This window comes from Gracilinanus agilis, chromosome 6, assembly GCF_016433145.1.
Source record: "Gracilinanus agilis isolate LMUSP501 chromosome 6, AgileGrace, whole genome shotgun sequence".
NCBI lineage: Eukaryota > Metazoa > Chordata > Mammalia > Didelphimorphia > Didelphidae > Gracilinanus > Gracilinanus agilis.
Window position 1 is genome coordinate 276,330,598 of NC_058135.1, and position 15,686 is coordinate 276,346,283.

Here is a 15,686-nt window from a genome sequence, read left to right on the forward strand (position 1 = left end):
ATTCCTTTAGAAGAGAAGGCATAGGACATACTTTTGGATTCTTTAACTGTCCACTGCCCCCATGGGGTCAAGGCATTTCTACTCCAGCATAGATCACAGGCATCGGCACATCAAAGACTTGCTAGATATGAGGTAATTTTTTAAGGAAATAACACCATATTTAAATATTTTTCAATTCTTAATTCTGCAACATCAGTTTCTAATTAGCCATTCACAAGGAAATCATTACATGATTTTACATCTATAGTGTACATGGGTGAAAAGTTCCATAATGATCTTTCTTATTCTTGTTTAGTTTTCTACATTGAAGGCTCTTCTTGTATGAGAGAAGGCACACAACACATTGATGTTGCTATGGTTTCACACCATGACACTATCTGGGTGAGTTCGTTACCTTCAATTTTTAGTGTCCAGGGGGCTGAACTGATAACATTGAAAAAAAGCATACAATCTAGCTAAAGGAAAGAAAGCACCAATTTTCACAGACTCAAGGTATGCTTCTCGGGTTTGTCACATTGTTGGAATGTTCTGGATGCAGAAGGGTTTCCAGACTTTTGCTGGCAAGACATTAAAAACAGAGAGATTATTAAAGAACTTCTTAAACTACCTTTAGTCTTCACTATTTTTAATTGCTGTGCCGATACAGGTGTGACTGACCCTCTCTCTAGGAGAAATCAGTGGACAGGAACTTGAGCCAATTTTGTGGACTTAGAAGGCTACAAGTTGACTTCTAGGTTAAGATGGCTGCAGAGTAGAACAGGGCATTTAACTGTCCTCACAACTGACCACCAGCATACCTCCAAAAGACAAAAAAAAACAAATCCAGATGAAAGAAGGGACCCAAAAATAGGGTGCACTATTGAAGGTATGTGGGATTTGGGCATTTCCATGCTATAAGGGGGGGAGGAATAGCTCCCATCAAAATGCAAGCTGATCAACCCTCTCCCACCCCACCCACAGTACCAGTCAGAGGTTGCATACCAGAGTTAGAGAGAGTGTGTGTGTGGGGGGGGCAAAATCTAGCATTTTGGAAGCTAACTGGGAACACCAGGAGCTTGCCCCTGAGAGCAGCAAGACTTGAGATCCCAGGAGGCAAGAGAGCACAAACCTTGGGGGTGGGGGTGGAGCTGAGAGAAGCAGCAGACAATGGAATCAACTCAGCACACTGAGACTCAAGGGAGAACCTCAGGTCGAGAAACAAGTGTGGGTCAATTTCCAGGCTCTGGGCAGCTGATTAGGACCACTGGGGGCTTGATCGTGAGAACAGCAAGACTAGAGACCCCAGGAGACTGGGGAGCTCAGACCTTGGGTACAGGAGTAAGGCTGAGAGGGGTCACAAATAGCAGAAACCTAACAGACAGTGGAAACCAGGAGACTGGCAAAGTAGTTGCAGGCAAAAAAAACTTCTCCTTAGCTCTATACACGGAGAGTCTTTCTGCCTCACTCAGACTTCTGGCTGAGAAAGAAAAGGCAGCATAATGATGATAAGCAAGGTCCAATAAATAACCAACAAAAAGACCAAGAAAAAAGCTCTAATACTTGATAACTTTTGCACAGTAAAAATCCACAAGCAGAGGAGGACAAACAATTAAAGATATCTAAACCTTCTCAATAAAAGGAAATTGGTCATAAGCTTTTGAAGAGTTCAAATCTGAGATCATGAGAAAGATTGAAGAGATCTGGCAAGAAAAGTGGGAAATTGTTCAAAAAGAAAATAACAGTTTAAAAGGCAGAATTTCGCAATTGGAAATTGAGGTTCAGAAATCAAATGACATGATAAGCAAATTGAAGACCAGAAATGACCAGCTGGAAGCCATGAAGAACCAGATAGACCAGACTGAAAAGGAAAACTAAAAGATTATAGCTGAAAACCAGTCTTTAAAGGCTAGAATTGGGCAAGTAGAAGCCAATGATCTCACAAGACAGCAAGAATTAATAAAGCAAAGTCAAAAGACTAACAAAATAGAAGGAAACATGAAATATCTCAATGAGAAGATGACAGATCAAGAAAACAGGTCTAGAAGAGACAACTTGAGAATTATTGGTCTTCTGGAAAAATCAGAGACAAATAGAAATCTAGATATCACTACAAGAAATTACCCAAGAAAACTGCCATGATGTCCTCGAACAAGAGGGCAAAATAGACATTAAAAGAGCCCATAGAACACCCTCTACACTAAATCATCAGAAGACAACCCCCAGGAATGTAATAGCCAAATTCAAAAGCTTCCAAATTAAGGAGAAAATATTACAATAAGCCAGAAAGAGATAATTCAAATATCAAGGAACACCAATCAGGATTACACAAGACCTGGCAGCCTCCACACTACAAAAGCACAAGGCTTGGAACATGATATTTAGAAAGGCAAGAGAACTGGGTCTACAACCAAGGATCTTCTACCCATCAAAACTGACTATATACTTCTAGGGGAAAGTATGGGCATTCAACAAAATAGAAGATTTCCAAGTATTTGCACAGAAAAGACCAGGACTAAATGGAAAGTTCGATATCCAACCACAAAAAACAAGAGAAAAATGAAAAAGTAAATAAGAAAGAGAGGGGAAAGAAAGAAAACTCTTATCCTAAAATTTCCTTCTTCATGGGCTTCAATAAGATCAAATTATTTGCATTCCTACATGGAAAAATGTTATGTGTAATTTTAAGCAATCTCATTCACAATTATAGAAATTAGAAGAATTAGTCATAGTGAGAGGTTGGAGTACTAAATGGTCTAAGATGATATGGGGGAAAAAGTGTGTGTGGGGGAATAGAAGATGGCACCAAGAGAAACATGAAAGAATAAGAAACATAGGATTATCTATACCACACAAAGAAGGCATGGGAAAGGGAGGGGATATATACTATTATAATCAGGAGAGGAAGAGATCTTTAATAAGAAATACTTAAAACTTACTCTTAGAGGAATTATTTGTGAGAGGGAAGAGAAGCTAGATCCATTGTGATATCAAATTCTATCTAAACCTATGGAAGAGATAAACCAAGACAGGAAATGGGGTGGGGAGTCCATGAATGGATAGGAAGAGAAGGGAGAGGGAATTCATTAGACCTAAAAAACAATGAGAGGAATAAAAAGGAGGGGGTAGAAAGGGAAGTAAACCAAGGGAGGGGACAAAAGGGACTGACTAAAAACAAACCACTGGTTTAAAAGGAAATAGCGTAAGAAGAAAGGGTAGAACTAGGAGACGATACCAAAATGTTGGGGAATACACAGCTGATAATTATAACACTGAATGTGAATGGGATGAACTCACCCAAAAAATGGTAGCAAATAGCAGAGTGGATTAGAAACCAAAATCCTACCATATGTTGTCTACAAGAAACACATATGAGGCAGGTAGACATACACAGGATTAAGGTCAATGGCTGGAGCAAAATCTGTTGGGCTTTAACTAAGAAAAAGAAGGCAGGAGTGGCAATCATGATTTCTGATGAAACCAAAGTAAAAATAGATCTGATTAAAAGAGATAGGAAAGGTAATTACATCTTGATAAATGGCAGTACAGACAATGAGAAAATAACAGTACTCAACATGTATGCACCAAATGGTATAGCATCCAAATTTCTAAAGGAGAAACTGACAGAGCTCAAGGAGGAAATAGATAGTAAAACTATACTAGTGGGAGATCTAAATATTCCTCTATCAGATCTAGATAAATCAAACCAAAAAATATATAAGAAAGAGATAAGAGAGGTGAACGAAATCCTAGAAAAATTAGAGTTAATAGATATGTGGAGAAAAATAAATTGGGACAAAAAGGAATACACTTTCTTTTCAGCTGCACATGATACATTCAGAAACATTGACCATGTACCAGGGAATAGAAATATGGCAAACAAATGCAAAAGAGCAGAAATAATAAATGTAAGATTTTCATATCATAATTGTATTTTTATAAAATCCAAGATTTAATTTTTTGTTCAAGAAAAATTCTCAGGGAAAGAAGCTTGCTGACTCCTTAATCCAGAGAATGGACTGTTTGCAGAAAGATGCCTGAAGAATCTACATTGCATCTAGAAATCCAGAATGAACTTTGGGGTACAATTGATTGAACTGATGGGATTTGAACAGTTACTTTGAATGTACATTTTATGCTAATACAGGACTGCCCCAATTGGCTTTTTGTTAATGAGCCTAGCAAAACATTGGTTTTGCTTTCTCTCTCTTCCATTCCCCTCTTATCTCTAACTATTGTAATTAGAAGACCCTTGTGGATACAAGATTATGTAAAGTGATCACTTGGGGTGACTAGGCACCCAAGAATCATCAGGGGGATTGTGTGAATGGAATTAGCTCACACTCATTCATTTGTTCACACACTAGCCACCAGGAATAATGTTACCCCACCCAACTTAGCATTAAGTGGAGAGGGGAAGATCTGTTGTCCACACGATAATAAGTTGCAAATCAAAAATATTAACTTCCTGTAGTGACAGTTGGCATTTTGAACTTGGTGTAGAAGAATCTCTGGTGAGACCTCAGACTGCTTCCCTTCGAATTGTTATGTGGGTAAGTTAGGCTGACTCTCTTTCTCTTCCTTGGAGTTTCTAGAGGCTCTAGCCTTAAGGAGACCTCTCTTCTTAGAGGAGGCCTTGTAGTTAGAAGCCTTGTTTATTTGTGCCTCTCTGCTGGGGCCTCTAAATACCTACCTAGTTCAGGCCTTGGGTCCGGGCCAGAGTTTCTCTCTCTCAACTTCCCTATCTTCAACCTTCCTAAATGTAAATAAATCACTATAAAATTCATCCTGACTTGGGTCTATTTTATTTTGAAATTGAGTTAATCAGTTTCTGGCAACCATACCTTAAATATCTAGTTTTCCCCTCTTAAATAATGCAATAAAAATAATAATCAGTAAGGGCACATGGACAGACAAATCAAAAACTAATTGGAAATTAAATAATATGATTCTCCAAAAATCAGTCAGTTGAACAAATCATAGAAACAATTAATAATTTCATTGAAGAGAATGACAATGATAAGACATCCTACCAAAATCTGTGGGATGCAGCTCAAGAAGTACTCAGGGGAAAATTTATATCCTTGAACACATATATTAACAAATTAGGAAGGGCAAAAATCAATGAACTGGGCATGCAAATAAAAAAAAACTAGAAAGGGGAACAAATTAAAAATCCCCAGTTAGAAACTAAATTAGAGATTATAAAAATCAAAGGAGAAATCAATAAAATTGAAAGTAAAAGAACTATTGAATTAATAAGTAAGACTGAAAGCTGGTTCTTTGAAAAAACAAATAAAATTGACAAAGTACTGGTCAAGCTCATTAAAAAAAGGAAAGAAGGAAACCAAATCATCAGTATCAAAGATGAAAAGGGAGACCTCCCCTCTAATGAAGAGGCAATTAAGGCAATCATTAAAAATATTTTGCTGAATTATATGTCAATAAATATAGCAATCTAGGTGATATGGATGGATATTTACAAAGATATAAATTGCCTAGATTAACAGTAGAAGAAATAGAATACATAAATAATCCCATATCAGAAAAAAGAAATTGAACAAATCAAAGAACTCCCTAAGAAAAAAATCCATAGGACCACATAGATTCACAAGTGAATTCTATCAAACCTTCAGAGAACAATTAATTCCAATACTATACAAACTATTTGACATAATAAGCAAAGAAGGAGTTCCACCAAACTCCTTTTATGGCACAAATATGGTACTGATCCCAAAACCATGTAAATCAAAAACAGGGAATGAAAACTACAGACCAATCTCCTTAATGAACATAAATGCAAAAATCTTAAACAGAATACTACCAAAAAGACTCCAGCAAGTGATCATGAGTGTTATTCATTATCATCAGGTTTGATTTATACCAGGAATGCAAGGATGGTTCAACATTAGGAAAACCATTCACATAATTGACCATATAAACAAGTAAACCAACAAAAATCACATGATTATCTCAATAAGTACTGAAAAAGCCTTTGACAAAATACAATACCCATTCCTACTGAAAACATTAGGAAGTATAGGAATAGAAGGGCATTTCCTAAAAATAATAAATGGTATATATCTAAAATCATCAATAAACATCATCTGCAATGGGGATAAATTAGAAGCCTTCCCAATAAGATCAGGAGTGAAACAAAGATGCTTATTGTCACCTCTATTATTTAACATTATACTGGAAACACTAGCAGTAGCAATTAGAGAAGAAAAAGAAATTGAAGGTATTAAAATAGGCAATTAAAAAGTTAGTGGAAATAATCAATAACTCTGAGTACATTAAACTAAAAAGGTTCGTAGTCAAAACTAATGCCAAAAAATTAGAATGGAAGCAATAAATTGGGAAAAAAATCTTTATAACAAAAAACTCAAAGGGCTAATAACTCACATATACAAGGAGCTAAATCAATTGTATGAGAAAGCAAGCCATTCCCCAGTCAATAAATGGGCAAGGGACATGAATAGGTAATTTTCAGATAAAGAAATCAAAACTATCAATAAGTACATGAGAAAGTGTTCTAAATCTCTAATGATTAGAGAAATGCAAATGACGTATCACCTCACACCTAACAGATTGACGAAAATGACAGCAGGGGAGAGTAATGAATGTTGGTGGGGATGTGGCAAAATTGGGACATTAATGCATTGCTGGTGGAGTTGTGAACTGATCTAACCATTCTGGATGGCAACTTGGAACTGTGCTCAAAGGGCTTTAAAAGACTATCTGCCTTTTGATCCAGCCATAGCACTGCTTGTTTTATACCCTAAAGAGATCATAAGGAAAAAGACTTGTACAAAAATATTCATAGTCTTGCTCTTTTTGGTGGCAAAAAATTGGAAAATGAGAAAATATCCTTCGATTGGGGAATGGCTGAACAAATTGTGGTATCTGTTGGTATTAGAATACTATTGTGCTCAAAGGAATAAAGAACTGGAGGAATTCCATGTGAACTGGAATGACCTCCAGGAATTTATGCAGAGTGAAAGGAACAGATCCAATAGAACATTGTACACAGAGATTGGTGCACTGTGGTACAATCGAACATAATGGACTTTTCTACTAGCAGCAATGCAACACTTCAGAGCAAAGCTGAGGGACTATGAGAAAAAAAAACTAGCCACATTCAGAGGAATAACTGTGGGAGGCAAAACACAGAAGAAAAACAACTGCATGAATACATGGGCTGATGGGGATATTATTGGGGATGTAGACACTAAACGGTAACTCTAGTCCAACTATCAATAATATGGAATTAGGTCTTAATCAATGATACATGTAAAACCCAGTGGAATTGTGAGTCAGCTAAGGGTGTTTTGGAGAGGGGGCATGTGGGAGATGGAAAGAACATGAGACATGTAACTATGGGAAAATAGTCAAAATTAAAATTAAAAAAAGGCTACAAGTTAATTTTTACTCTAACATCTAATGTTGAACCAGATTTTTCTGTCTCCTATGATGAAAACGAATTGGAAAAGAGGAAGGAGAAGTTTGAAGCAAAATAAATTAATGAGATCTACATGTCTTCAAAAGGCAAAACCCTACTTCTCTAAAGATTCTGTGGTAAAATTGAATGCAATGAACTTTTCAATAGCAACAATCTGAAAGCAGTAAAAGTAAAATTAGCAGTGGAAATTAATAAAGAATATCCATTATTAGACCATCTATACTAGTGATTCCCAAAGTGGGCACTACCACCCCATGGCGGGTACTGCAGCGATCCAGGAGGGTGGTGATGGCCACAGATGCATTTATCTTTCCTATTAATTGCTATTAAAATTTAAAAAAAATAATTTCCAGGGGACTAAGTAATATTTTTTTTTTATGGAAAGGGGGCAGTAGGCCAAAAAGGTTTGGGAACCACTGATCTATACTAAGGTCCATGGGACCTAATATTGGATCAATGAGCCTGATTTCTTTGTGTTATAAATAATAATCCTTGACAATATTCCACAATAAAAGATTACATGGAAAAGTAAAAATTCTCATTCAGAAACTCTTCCCATTAATTCACTTGGGGACCAGGGTGAAGTGAAAGGAGATCTTGGTAATTGGTCCCCAAAGTACCTTTGCTTCCCTGTGTGAGTGGCTCTGTTTTGGGAATATTTTTAGTATTATATGTAATACTTGAGGTTCCAAGTTTTTCACACATCAGAAGTCTCCAGATACTTATGCAACAAGCGAAACTCCTCAGAAAGATCTATGGGCATAAGCCATATGAGTAAAGGGCACCAATTCTTTTAGCATAGGTAAGTCATACCATTGCCTTTTTTTTTCTCAGTAAACAAATGTGAGCACAATCCACTCCACCATCATTGTACTACCCAAGATGGCTTTATATACTCTAAGGGCTCTAATGGCTCTATTCATCTACTCTAAGTGCTAAAATGTCATTTCTTTTTCTGTAGAGCCTGGAAAAGCCCATTAACAGAGCTATTAAAATTCCTTCAAAGGAATGAAGTTATGAACCTAAAATTGAGAAGGTAGTTCCATGTTGCACTCTTTTCCTTTTTCTATATAGAAGTTCCTGCATAAACTCTCAGATCTTGTTCAAAATCTTAGAAAACTGTCTAAAGCACTGAGCAACTAAACAATATACTAGGTGTCACATAACTAATACATGTCAGAGGCAATACTTCAGCCCAAGACTTCCTGATGTTTATCAAGGGACAGCAGCCTTAGGAAGGAGAATAAGTAAATAAGGAGAGTTGTTGTCTATCGAGATTAATATTAGAGTTTAATTAAAAATTTAATAATTTCTATGGAATTTGGGGCACTATATTTGGCAAGAGTTTTAATCCTATGTTTTTATTGGGCCTTTGTTATCATGATATTCTTTTTGAGTCAACACACTCTAATACATGGATAAGCAGGTTGGAGGAATGGTATATTTAGAATAGTGAACAACCTAATCGTATAACTGATTTTTATTATTAATGTCTAAGCAGGAAAGACAAATCCCATATAAAAATGTCTTATATCTATTGCTGGGTAACTGATGATGTGTTTGGAACCAAAAATCAATCACAATTAAGCAGTCATCAATGAGATTAGATGTTTTTATTTGTTTCTAAAATCATTTGAGTATGCAATGATAATATGAGTTGCAAAAACATTTGGATTATAATCTTCTTTCCCAGAACATGGGAGTTTGGCTGTTGAGAATGTATTATTGTTAGAATATTTTGTAGGTATTAGACACCAAAAAGAGTTCTGGAGAGTAGAATACTGGGAACCTCTCTCTAATGTTTTGATGACCAGAGGGCTGAATTTGTCTTGTCTGAGTGAATGAGGTTGACTTTCTCAGTCATGGATAATAACATATTGTATTTTAAGTTAAGATATTCTACCAATTCTTTCATTTCCCACCAAAGCATAATCTATTTAGTAAGCATTAATTACCTCGAGTTTGATTAGAGATTGTTTTTGACTAGAGCAGACAAACTTGAGAGGAAAAAAAGAATATGTGTGAAAATAGAGAAAAGACTGACACAAAATACTAAGAGATTTGGGTTCTGAATGAGGAGAATCAATCACAGAGTATACTTTTCAAATATTAAAGCCCAATGAACAAATATCGTAATAGGCTTAGACTTCATAACAAGGCAGAATATTTCAACAAATAATGTATTTGGAATGGGGCAGATGAATAGTGTGCAAAGAATATTCCAGAGATGTTGCCTGACAATATCATAGGAAAGATAAAATGAGAGACATTCTCAGAGGTTCCTCCCCCTTTCACACTAGCCTTTAGCTCTATTTAGATTTTTCCTAATTAGTCAATTCCTACACCTTCTTTGGTTAGTGTCTCCAGTTGTTGCAATGGGCTTTGTTTCATATGATCAATACAATTCAAAGATCACTTGTTTTAAGAGTCTTCATCTGCTTCAATTGTTGTGGTGGTTTTAGCCATATATATCACTGGGTAGTTAAAATTGGTGGGATTTGAAATTTACCCTCTAAAATACATCTCAGTATTCTGACTTGTTCAACATATCACAAATTGGTTAATATCTCACCAAAATATTTTATTTTAGTCATTGCTATAAATTAATCTGGTGTTTGTCCGGGAGGAAAATGACACTAATGATCTGGTATAATTATTTCTTGAAATGATCCTAAAAATTAAGATTGCATGTCAGAGAGGATATGTTTATAACAAAGGTGATCACATCTAAGTTATGTGCATTTGGCTGAATTGAAGTTGGCATTTTTCATGACAGTCTGTTCTCAAAGTTAATTCCATATCGTTCTAAAGAGACTCATTCCTTTTATGATGCCATGAGTGCTCAGCATGCTGAATACTAATCTTTCTTAGGCAAAATGAGAAACAAAAGCCCGTAATATAGAAAATGGAGACAGAACTGTTCTGAGTAACCACACAAGGAAAAGAGTTAGTAATGAGTAGAAATTGTAGGGTGAAAGATTTCATTTCAGGAAAATGAAATGTATGCATACATAATATATGTAACATATATAATATTGATTCCTGAATCATTATTGGATAGAATCAAAGGTACGAGAGTAGTTTTAAACTAGAAAGGAATAGTTCACATTTCTATAGTACTTTAAGGCTGAAAACAGCTGCAGTATTTGGTAGTAGTCACAAGGGATAAAGAATGAAGTTTACATATGTTAAAATTGGAAGTGACAGTAAAAAATCAAAGACTTTAAATTGAAAATAACCATGAAAGTCACATTGACCAATTGATGTCTGATAAAAAATCAACCTGCCTTTCAAAAATCCAGGTAATCTGCAAGTTTAAAGAACACTAATAAGGGGAACGCAATACCTCCTATGATGTGTCCTTTGTGGGTGAAAAAAGATATGGCCATATAGCTTGTATGGAAATGAAATTCATTTCTTTGTAATACATGTCCTTTATCCAAAGTTGACCTTATTGAAACTAAAAAGAAAACATATAATCCAGTGATTTCCAAAGTGGATGCCACCCCCCCCATGGGTGCTGCAATGATCCAGGGGGGTGGTGATGGCCACAGGTGCATTTGGGGATTGTGAATAACTGTAAGGGGGTGGTGATAGTATTTGACAGGGGTTGCTAAGTAATATTTTTTTCTGGAAAGGGGGTGGTAGGCCAAAAAAATTTGGGAACCACTGATCTAATCCCTAAAAATAAGTGATTGATTCAAATGAAACAGAATTTTAAAATTCAATTTAATTTTTTGCTAGAACTATATTGTGTTTTTCATGTGTTTGGCAATGACTACCTTTTAAAAATATCCTTAGGATATAAGTTTCTTTGATGGTTATCATCAAAGGTAAATAAACTCTATTTTAAAACAAAATGCAGAGATTGTGTCTGTTTTCATCAATTTCCATTATCACTCAAGCTTTGAAATTCCATAGCACTTAACATGTCAGGGCTGTTGTGATAACCAAATAAGATATATTTAAAAAGCCTTTAGCATCAAATCTGAAACAGGGAAGACGTCTAATAAATGCTTGTTTTCTTTCTTCCACTGACAACAACTTTAAAAAGTTCCACTTATGCTTTTACAAGGTCTGATGGAATCCATGTTTCTGCTATAGACCCTAAGTACTCCCATCTATAAAGCTTCCTTCCTTTCAGTCATTCACTTGCATAGAGTCAATATGTACTTTTCTCCTAAATTAAGTTGTATGCATTCTCATTTTTAAATGTCTCTTATCAGCAACTTCTATTTGAACAACTATTTACTATCATATTCAAACACTGGTATTTTTTATCATTATTTCCCTATAATTTCTTTATAATTTGGTTGTCTGGGGTTCATTGAGTTCATTTTTACTTTTTGTTGTTCAGTTGTTTCAGTCATATCTTTTTCAACTCATTTGGGACTTCATTGGGAAAGGAACTGGGTGTTTTGCCATGTCCTTCTCCAGTTCATTTTACAGAAGAGGAAATGAGGCAAACAGTGTTAAGTGACTTGCTGAGTGTCACACAACTAGTGTCTGAGGCTAGATTTGAACTCATAAAAATAAATCTTCCTGACTTAAAACCTAGAAAGCCTTCTATTGGACCATCTAACTTCTCCTTATTTTTACTCAGATAAGACAAATAGAACAAATAGAATCCTTACTTTCAATGATAATTCTTAAAACACTAAAAGATAGTGTTTTACTCACATTGAGTTGCAAATCTTTTCACTCGTGTAATCAAGTTTCATTTTTTTGACTAATCTTTATGGGTTGTGCATCAATTGTTATTGCAACCATTACCTTCAAAATCATCAATTTGCTTCCTTAACAGTTATGCACAGGATTGAACACAAATTTGAATTTTGATAATGGAAAATGAGAGGAGTATTGATGCCCTCTTGATTTTTAAAAAAAATATTTCTAATAATTAATTTATTTTTTTAATTTAATATTGGGGACTACTGCAAAATTATTAACTACTATATAATTTATATTTCCTTTCTACTAAACTTTCAGATGTTTTTCAATAAAATAATTATTTTTTGACAAAAAAATATTAGAGCTTCTGAAAATAATGACTAATTTATTTAGAAATTAGGATTTTTTTTAGTTGATAAACATTTAATAAATATCTGCCTGGTAAGACACTATGCTAAGTATTAGGGATATAAAGAAATGGAAAAGTGAATTCCTGATCTCAAGGAGCTTAGTTTCTAGAAACAATAACATGCAAACAACTCATTAAAAAACAATATATATATGTATATACATACATATATATATATATATATAAAAGAAATTGGAGATCAACAGCAGAAGGAATATAACAGAATTAAGGAAATTGGGGACAATCTTCCTGTAGAATTCAAATGTAGTTTCTATCAAATAGTTTATGAGTATTTTCTATTAAAACTCTGATAATTCTGTGTAATAACAAAGAAGCAAAAGACTGAAAACCTTTGAACTACTCCAATATTCGTTTTCATAATATTTAATAAACAAAAATATAAAGGTGGAAGGGTCTTTATCAATTATCAGTCCAATTATTTTTCTTAATTAATGAGGAACCTGACTTCCAGTGATATTGTGCAGAATTTTAACCCCTCTCATTAGATTCCAGAGCTCAAGCTTTTCCTTTTGTTAAAGACTACTATAAGAAAAGTAATGCTCTTCTCACCAATAGCTTTGTAATCTGGCTCTTTTTCAACTTTCAGAATTCATGTAAAATATCTCTCCAAGTCTAAGACAGACCTCTCCAAACAGCTAAGGTTAACAGCTTAATAGATTCTAGAAATTTTTTATCTACTGAAGATGCTACTTTTTGGAAATTCACCCTAAGCCTTCTAAACTATTTTCCAATTTATTCCCCAAACAGATAAAACCAAAATAATAGATGATTCCAGGAAATTTTTCCCATGTAACTAAATTCATCCTCATTGGAGTCTCAGAGAATCCAGAGCTTCAAGTTCTCCTCTTCTTTATCTTCTTAGTGATCTATGGAGTGACAGTGACTGGAAATGTGGGGATCATCACACTCACTACTATGGATTCTCGACTTCAAACTCCCATGTACTTTTTCCTCAGACACTTGGCTATCATCAATCTTGGCAATTCCACTGTCATAGCTCCCCAGATGCTGGTCAATTTCTTGGTGGAGAAGAAAACCATTTCTTACTATGGGTGTGCAACCCAACTGGGAGGCTTCTTAGTCTTTATTGTTGCTGAGATTTTCATGTTGGCTGCAATGGCCTATGACCGCTACGTGGCTATTTGTAATCCCCTACTCTACATGGTTGTGGTATCAAGAAAAGTTTGCATACTGCTTGTGGTCCTAACATATGCCTACAGTTTAACAACAGCATTGACTGTCACTTCCTGTGTTTTTTCTGTATCTTACTGTTCTTCTAATATAATCAATCATTTTTACTGTGATAATGTCCCCTTGTTAGCATTATCCTGCTCTGACACCTATATCCCAGAAACAGTAGTATTTACATCTTCAGCTACTAATCTTTTTTTTTCCATGATCATTGTAATTGTGTCCTACTTCTTTATCATCTTGACCATCCTGAGAATGCGCTCAGCAGAAGGAAGACGGAAAGCCTTCTCCACCTGTGCTTCCCACATGATGGCTGTCACTGTTTTCTATGGGACACTACTTTTCATGTACTTACAGCCCCAGTCGAATCATTCCTTAGATACTGATAAAATGGCCTCTGTGTTTTACACACTAGTGATCCCTATGCTGAATCCTATGATCTATAGCCTGAGGAATAAGGATGTGAAGGATGCTCTGAAGAAAGTCCTTAGCAACCCTTGCCAAACTTTAAAAAAACATATAAATTCTTAAGTATTCATGTTAGATTCATTATATTCATAAGCTCAGGTAGGAGCTATTATTAATGGATAAAGATTCAGGAATGGAATAAAATTAGACAGGAGTAAGAGGTTTAAATAATTAAAAATGAGGAAACAAAAGGTGTCGTACTCAAATAAGAGCCCCTACAGGTATATATAGACTTAGAAAACCACAAATTCACATTATATAATTTTATTTATTTTTTAACATAGCTGCTTGATATGCACATAAAGAAGCATATGTGTGTATATATAAAATATGGACATACACACTTATGTGTATGTGTGTAGATAGAAGTAGAAAGATGGATAGATATATATAGAGATAGACAGATATTCCTTTCACATTGTGTGAGGTATGGTCTAATATCCCCATGATCTGAAAAGTTCTTGTAAATTTTTTTTGACACTCATTTTAAAATACCAAAGAAGAAGTCTGATTTTTAATTTTTCTTTTGATTGTTTATAGTACCTTATATAAAATTTGGCTTAAGTATGCATTCCTATGTCTCTCTAGACATTTTCTGTGTAATCTGCTGGTTTTCATGTGTTACCTGTTGTTTCTGCAAAATTCCACCATATGCTGTGATCCTGGTATAGGTGTTAATATGAGGACTTTAGTTTCAGAAATATGCTTAAAATTATATTATTATTGGGTTTTTTCTTTGTTTTGAATGCTCTAATGATATTAAAAATTCATTTATGCTTTCATTTATGAGAATTTGTAAACAAATGGTAATTTGTTCTATTTTTTTTAGTTGGAAAGCATTTATTAAGTCTCTTCTCAGTACCAGGTATTTTGCTAGTTATCAAAGATAGAAAGAAAGACTCTCCTTATTTTAAAGTGTGCCTTCAAATTGGGAAAGAGAGAGAGAGAGAGAGAAACTCTGGTCTAGACCTGCAGAGGTCTGGACTGGGTGAGAGTTAAAAGATTAATTAAGATTAATTAAATTAGGCTACTAGCCACAAGGCCTTAACAATTAAAGAGGCAAAGAAGCCTCCTTGAGGTAGAGACTCTAGAAATGCCAAGGTAGGAGAAAGGAAGTCAGCCTAACTTACCTACATGACAATTTATAGGAGAAGCTGCCTGAGGTCTCTGCAGAGACCTTTCAGCACCAAGTTCAAAGCATGGACTGCCTCAACAGGAGGTTACCATCATATTTGAAGGACATCAGCATTCGTCACTTCCTGGAGGTTGACCTGTAATTCAAGCAGACAAATGGCAGCCTCAACACTGTTTTGGACTGCCCAAAGGGCAGTCCCTTGTTCTTGATTTGTTACTTATTGTCACGTGTGGGTAACTCATCTCCCCTCCCCACTAAGGGAGGTAGGGATGACATTATCTCTAATGGCTAGAGTTTTAACTATGAATGGACTTGAGCTATTTCCATTTACACATATGGTCAAGTCATAAGGT

General features: G+C 35.1%; 1 protein-coding gene across 1 annotated transcript; it reads left to right on the forward strand.

Annotated features, from left to right (window-relative positions):
- Positions 1–13,304: 13,304 nt before the first annotated feature.
- LOC123252656 (olfactory receptor 8J2-like) lies at positions 13,305–14,261 on the forward strand. Its single transcript, XM_044681922.1, has one exon. The coding sequence runs from the start codon at positions 13,305–13,307 to the stop codon at positions 14,259–14,261; it is 957 nt and encodes a 318-aa protein (XP_044537857.1).
- Positions 14,262–15,686: the final 1,425 nt, after the last annotated feature.

What these genes read in the sequence shown, in the direction of transcription:
- LOC123252656 (XM_044681922.1), top strand. Translation starts at nt 13,305, where the DNA reads ATGATTCCAGGAAATTTTTCCCATGTAACTAAATTCATCCTCATTGGA.